We start from the raw sequence: 6917 nt of genomic DNA, 5'->3' as shown, positions 1-6917 counted from the left end.
GAGAATCACTAGGAAGTTGAATAAATCTCATAGGATTTGGCATGAAGAAGTTATACCACTTTCAAATCAGGTGATTCCAGTTTCCTAGTTTGGGAATAGCACAACTTCTTCGTCGTTCCAAACAAACCAAGATGAATCTCTTTGTAAGAAGCTTGATTCGGATACATAAAGTGGTGCAGAATCACCAGGAAGTTGAATAATTCTCATAGGAGTTGGCAAGAAGAAGTTATCCCACTTTAAAATCCTAGTTTGATATTTGATAAAAAAAAAAAAAAAAAAAAATCAGGAGGCATGCATGCATGCATATATTAAGTTTATAATTTAGAAGGAAAAAAATATTTTCATAACTTTTGACCTTAATTTTGATTTTAAATAAATAGATAATATCTGAACCTAATTAACTACAGATTTGTTATACTGACCGTATACAACTCAAATTTCCCAACTGTAAAAGAAGATCTTATAGGTGTGTGATTCTTGTCTTTTTTTGAAGTAAGTTTTCCGAGCATTAGAGCCCTATAGTTCAAGACGATACAAAAAACGCCGTTTTTACTACATAATCAAGCGAAAAAGACATGGAACATTGTTGTTGTGTTGATTGATTGATTCACCTCAGCTCTACATTGCCAAAACTCCAAACTCTTTTGGATATCATGCAAGTTGGAGAGAACGTCAGCCATTATCTCCTTCAACGCAAGGTAAACCCTAGACGTATCGGCCGAGATGTTGCTGAAGATAATCAAACAACAACGTATGCTCACAGAGTCAAACACAGTGTTTTAAAAAGCGGTCTAGGTTAACGAAACAATAAACGATTCTTAAAAAATCAGTCTAGAGGCTCAAAAGTCCGGTTAGGCGCCAGCTTAATCAATGATCCTATATAAAAACCCCTAACTAATGTCTAACTATTTCTTGAACATTGTTCAAATATAATCAAACAATGTATGCTCACAAAGTCAAATACAATGTTCTAAAAAGCGTTTAGGCACGCCTATTCGGTAAATCGAAACTAAACTAAAATATTTTAAAAAAAAAAATCAGTCCAGACGCTCAAAAATTCGGTCTAGGTACCAGCTTAATGAATAATTCTATATAAACGCTTCACTAGTGCCTAACTATTTCTTGAAGATTGTTCAAATATAATCAATAAACACGAAACACCAGTGTCAGAGGAGATGAAGCTTACGTAGACGAGCATGGGAAGTCAGACGGTAGAGGAAGAGGAAAAGAGATATGTCGTTTCTTGGTGAAAGTTTTGCGATAGAGATTGGAGAATTTTCCTGGTAAAATGGAATTGGAAGTAGGAATCAAGGAAGGTAACTGGAATAGAAAGGAACTAGGTCTCCGATCGTCGACGGGGAGGACCCGTTCGCCGGAGGTTGAGAATCCATCAGAGTATCAACCTTCGTGTTTTTCCTTTTCCGGTAAGGAGATTTGAAAATTGAATGACTTGTTGAGCCGTTATTGGGCTAGTATGATTTCAAATACTGGGCTAATATGTATACCCTTTCGTTTCTTAAGATTTTTTTGTTTGCTTTTAATGGATTAGTTACCCTTGCGTATCACAAGTATGATCGATTTTCAAAAATTTCTATGTGTATGGACATGTTTAAAGCATTTTTCTAACGCAAAATTTTAATTTAAATGGTACTACATGCAATATTAGTGAATAGATTTGACATCACCAATGTCCAAAATCACAGACATCTATAAAAAAAAGTTTGCTAATAAGCTAATCGCACGGAGTAAATTATTACTACTAGTTGATTTTTCTGTGCTCATGCATGGATATAAATATTTCTAAAGTAAATATACTATAATAATTTATTTCTATTTACTTTTAGTTTTAAATTAATTTATAATTTGTATGCATCATTTATATTAATAATATTATATTACTTTAATTATACATATGATTTTATATATGTTATATCTAATCGATTTTGTTGTTCACAGTCGATTTAGTTACTCATTTGGGTAAATTGGATTGCATCTCTGAATTCAAATGCAATATTTTTTATTCTAAATATATTAAAATTTTGATTAATTTCTTATTTGCATTTAGGTGGTTGTTGTCTTAGATATGTAAATATATTTTATAAAGATTATGTATAACTTAAGATATATTGTGCTTATAATGAAATAAAAAAATAAACAAAAGTGTCTTATTCCAAATTACATAAATTAATATAATGATAATATTCTGAAATCTCATGCATATATCTAAATTTTACAAAAGAACTAAATTGTACAGTTGGTTAATATTTTATTTTCATTTTTAATATGTTCTCAGTTGTCCTATGATTTATATTTATAAAATAAATTACCATTCTTATAAAATTATATATTCTTATCGTAGTTAAATCTATGACTTTAGATATAAGTTGTATTAGTCGAGTCACTCATGTTGCGAGTATAAAGAGTTACATATATTCTTTCTAATTTAAAATGAATTATAATTATTTTTATTACAATTAAGCCAAATCAAATCAATTTTATGTATCGTTTAAATATCCATGATTTTCATAATATTTATTAAATTATATGTTGATGTTTTTAAAAAAGTATTATAAAATAAAACGATGATCATAATAGTCAACTAAATATATGAAAAATAAATAAAAATTTCAATAATACTAACTATAAACTATTTTTAGTCAATTAAACATATATTAGTTTATGTTACTTAATTATTTTTGTAATCATCTAAGGAAATAAGTAGATATATAAAAATATTTCTGTTACTTTGAATTTTTTCGTATTGTTTTAAATTATGTTTTAAAATAAATAATATTTTTTTTCTAATATCAAGATTATATGTGTAAATTTTTTTTAACGAAATCACATTATATACAAATTTATATTTTTCATCTAAGAAAATATAGATATAAAGAAAGTATTTTATTACTTCAAAAGTATATTTTATGTTATTTAAAAATATTTTTAAATGTAATATTACTATTTTGTGAACTTTTTTTTTTTATGAAATCATATTATATATACATATATTTTTCGTTTTTCAATTCATTTTTTTTTACTTTATAAAAAATTTCCTTTTTATTATATGTGTATGTTTTTTGGAAGTTCTTAAAAAGGATGCTAAATAAATAAATAAATAACAATATTTTAAATGTAATATTTTTAATTCATTAAAAGTATCTGTGTAATTAACTATCGTGAGAGTGAACGTGAGAGCGACATATAGGAAACTGACTTTTCAAATAATATTATAGAGATTATTATTGTTTTCAGATTCTGAATCTGAGTTTCAGTGTTGTTAAGAGAATCCATCTCATCACAAATCATTACTTGAGACATTGGCGCATGCCCAACGGAGATATTTAGATGGGATTCTCAAAATTTATAAATACTAAAATAATTTTAAAAAGTGAGAGTGGCAAACAAAGTTCTCGAAATAAGATTATTTAGAACCCCTTTAGAAAACTATCTAGTCATTTGTCGTGATTCATCATCAAAAACAAAATAAATTTAAATAAAAATAATTATTATATTGAATTATTATTATTATCTATGGATTTAGATACTGATTTTGTGAATTTTACCCATAAGGTTGCTTTTAGAAACATAGAGAAAGAAGTTTAGAGCATCGTTAGTGGTAAGATATCCATATGACATAAATATGTTACTAAGTTTTAAACAAAAAAAGAGTTTAAACCACTAATATCAAGACAAATGCTTTCAATTTTTATGGGTCTCTTCATGAAGAAACTCATCTCACTCTGTTTCATCTACTTTAATTATTTTTTGTATGTTTAATGGGGAGAAACCCGTTGAGATATCCTCGATAAGAGTTCTTATATCTTTCTTTAATATTACAATAAAGTATTTATTTTATGATATTTATATTTTAAATTTATTTATTATCGTAATTTTATTATATTTTGATGATTTTTTGCTGAATTTTTGCTGAATTGTTTTTTCATATTTTTATCAAAAAAAATTAATATTGTATTTTTATATTTTTTATATTAGTTTATCACTTGTAGTTTTACCAAGTATATTTTACCAAGCATAACATCTTCAAGATTAACTCCTTTTTCGTGGGCAAAATTGACGCCAAAGTTTGCTCCAAGGGATGAAAAGTTCTTGTGGACTCGAGGAGTATATATTCTTTGTAATTGTAATTCTTAGAATTTGATCCTCAAGATTAATAAGCAAATCGGACTAGCAGCAGACTGCTCTAATTATGACAAGCTGTCTGAAGTTATAAGCTTCACAATAGCCGCAAAGACTTTATCCTCACAGCACGTGATGTAAGTCGTCAGATAATACACATATATATTATTTTATTTTTTTTCCTTTCACTATTCTTTTTAGTTATTTTCTATCAAAAAATTCCTAGTATATTGAGAGAAAGAATGGGAAATGCAAGAGTGTATTCGCGGATGGTATGACTGATTTATGGTAATTTTGTTAGTCCAAAAATTTAATTGGTAGGGAATGTTATATTATATAGTATATTCGTTATAGACAATTCATTTATCAAATTAAAATTATTATATATTTTTTCCTTAAATAAAACCTATGGAATTACCTAATGTGATTAAGATATATGACAATTACCTAATTGTGATCAAAGTTTAAATTTTATCTATAATAAGATACAATGACTATAAAATCATATGAATAAATAATTTTATTTTAATAGGTGTTTATGTTAAAATATATATATATATCATATCGTTTAAATTAAACTATACATCATATGAAAATACATACTTATATTTTGATATCTGCGTTGAACATATATTGAAAAGTTAATATTTTAATTTTGAAATCTTTATTGTTTTTTCTTAACTGATTTGAAATTATTGAAACCACTAAATTAACATTCCACATTAAAAAAAATTCTTGGTGTAAAATTTTGTTACACAAATATATAAATAATCATAAAATCATACGAATAGAAACCTCATTTAATAAATATCCATATTAGAATATACTATATATCTATGTTAATTTCATTTAAATTCGATCAAGAATATAATTTTTTTTTTTATGATATTTTTTAAAATAATTTTTATATAAACTCACCATGCGCAAAGCACGTGTCTTATCCTAATTTCATATGTTCAGGACTACCGGACTGCAGGAACCGTTAAAGTCGGATTCGCCAAGTCCAAATAATTTCTCTTATTATCTCCTACTCTCTGGTGGCATTATGATATATACTCTATAAATTATCATCTAGTCATTTATTATTTTGAATACATCTCTTGATCTCCACTAATTTCTGATTGCTTTAACCGGTTTATCTTCATTTCTTTACTCTCAACAAACTAACTTAACCCTGCTTTTTAAATAACATACTGTGATTCAGAAAAAAAAAAAAAATTACTATGTATAGAAAGTTTGAAATGATAAATTAATATGCCACGTAGAAACATGCAACAATTTCAAGGAAAAACCGTCCAAGTTGGTATACACAATCTCTTTATATCATACACGAGAATCAAAAGAACAATTTCTATAGTTCAACTCACTTTTCTGTTTGCAGTTAGAAAAAGTTTTGAAACGAGAAAATAAATATTAATTGTTCACCTCTCCTCTACCATCTCCGCTTCCAATCTATAAATATGGTCTTCACTCTTGAGTTGCAATCATACATAATCAAATTTCAAAACAGAAGAAAGAGAGGAAGTGTTCTTAAGGTTAAGAGCAGGATAATTGGTTAGAAAAAAAACCCATAGATGGGTTCCTTCGTTAAAATGGCCTAAAACGAGAAGCAATAAGTATGATTCAAGCGCATCAAGCACTTACAGAGACGGTGGTAAGCTGTATAAATTTCCGTAAATAGGATTATTGTCTAACTTTATGTATATATATACTGTATATATAATTTGTGGCTTTTGTGTGTGTGAATTTTAAACCAAGTATATCTATACTATTAAAACAAGATCCTATTTTTAAAATTTTGGATTCAACCCTTAGATTTTCATCATATTTACATTAAATTACTTAATATTTAGATCATTTAAAATTGTAGTCTTTCGATCATTTAATACTTAACAAAAGCGATTTTATAACATATATATATATATATATATAATCATATCTAATTTTAAATTTATTGACTGTTCTCAAATCTAGGTTAAAAATTATTGTGAAAAATTATTTGATTTTGCTTGACCTATGTGGAAGCCGGTTCACTTTCACAATGTTGATTTTCACGTGTATCATTTTTTTTACTAACTTTTCTTTTATGATTTTTAACTAAATTTACATTGTTTTGAACCCACTAAGCATGACAACCGTAGATACTAATATTTTTATATATGAATTACATTGATTTAATTTTCCTTTTTTGAAAAAAAAAAATCTAAACATTGTTTTCAAATTTCTAGATATGAATTAAATATTTCTTAAGAAAAATACAATACAAATATATTTTCTAAAAATTAAATGATTTTGGTCACTCAAAATAAACCCAAACCGGTCTAAATAGATGATTAATACAATTACATGAATCTAAATTAATAAAATTACTAAGAACTTAAAATTAAAAATGGTCGAGATGTAAATGTGTTCACCAAAAATGAGACGGGTTTAAATAAGGTGGATCTACCATTTTATCATTCTTAACAAAGCACTTGGTGAATTTCTATTAAATTTTTACAATGTATAATATTCCGCGCTTTTGAATCGCATGTCAAAATCTTGTTTTACTTTTATATTTGCAGTAATTAACTAATTAATAATAATTCTTTATATTTCTTTGGTTAAATCTGTTTTACATAACATTTATTTTATGATATTTATATTTTAAATTTATTTATTATCGTAATGTTATTATATTTTGATAATATTTTGCTGATTTTTTCATTTTCTTATCAAATATTTTTTTAATAATGTATTTTTACATTTGTTATATTAGTGATGACACGTGGCTACGAAAA

The 6917-nt window shown here is 26.1% G+C and overlaps 1 protein-coding gene across 1 annotated transcript in view; it reads right to left on the bottom strand.

Annotated features, from left to right (window-relative positions):
- Window positions 1-560: 560 nt before the first annotated feature.
- LOC106309132 (aspartic proteinase oryzasin-1-like) overlaps window positions 561-6917 on the bottom strand; it is a 7409-nt gene continuing 1052 nt past the window's right edge. Inside the window, exon 4 of the mRNA XM_013746201.1 lies at window positions 561-729. Within this exon, the coding sequence (XP_013601655.1) occupies window positions 561-729 (169 nt within the window). The remainder of the gene's footprint in view (window positions 730-6917) is intronic.

This window comes from Brassica oleracea, chromosome C8 (assembly GCF_000695525.1).
Source record: "Brassica oleracea var. oleracea cultivar TO1000 chromosome C8, BOL, whole genome shotgun sequence".
Classification (NCBI taxonomy): Eukaryota; Viridiplantae; Streptophyta; class Magnoliopsida; order Brassicales; family Brassicaceae; genus Brassica; species Brassica oleracea.
This window is presented reverse-complemented; position numbering and strand designations above follow the sequence as displayed.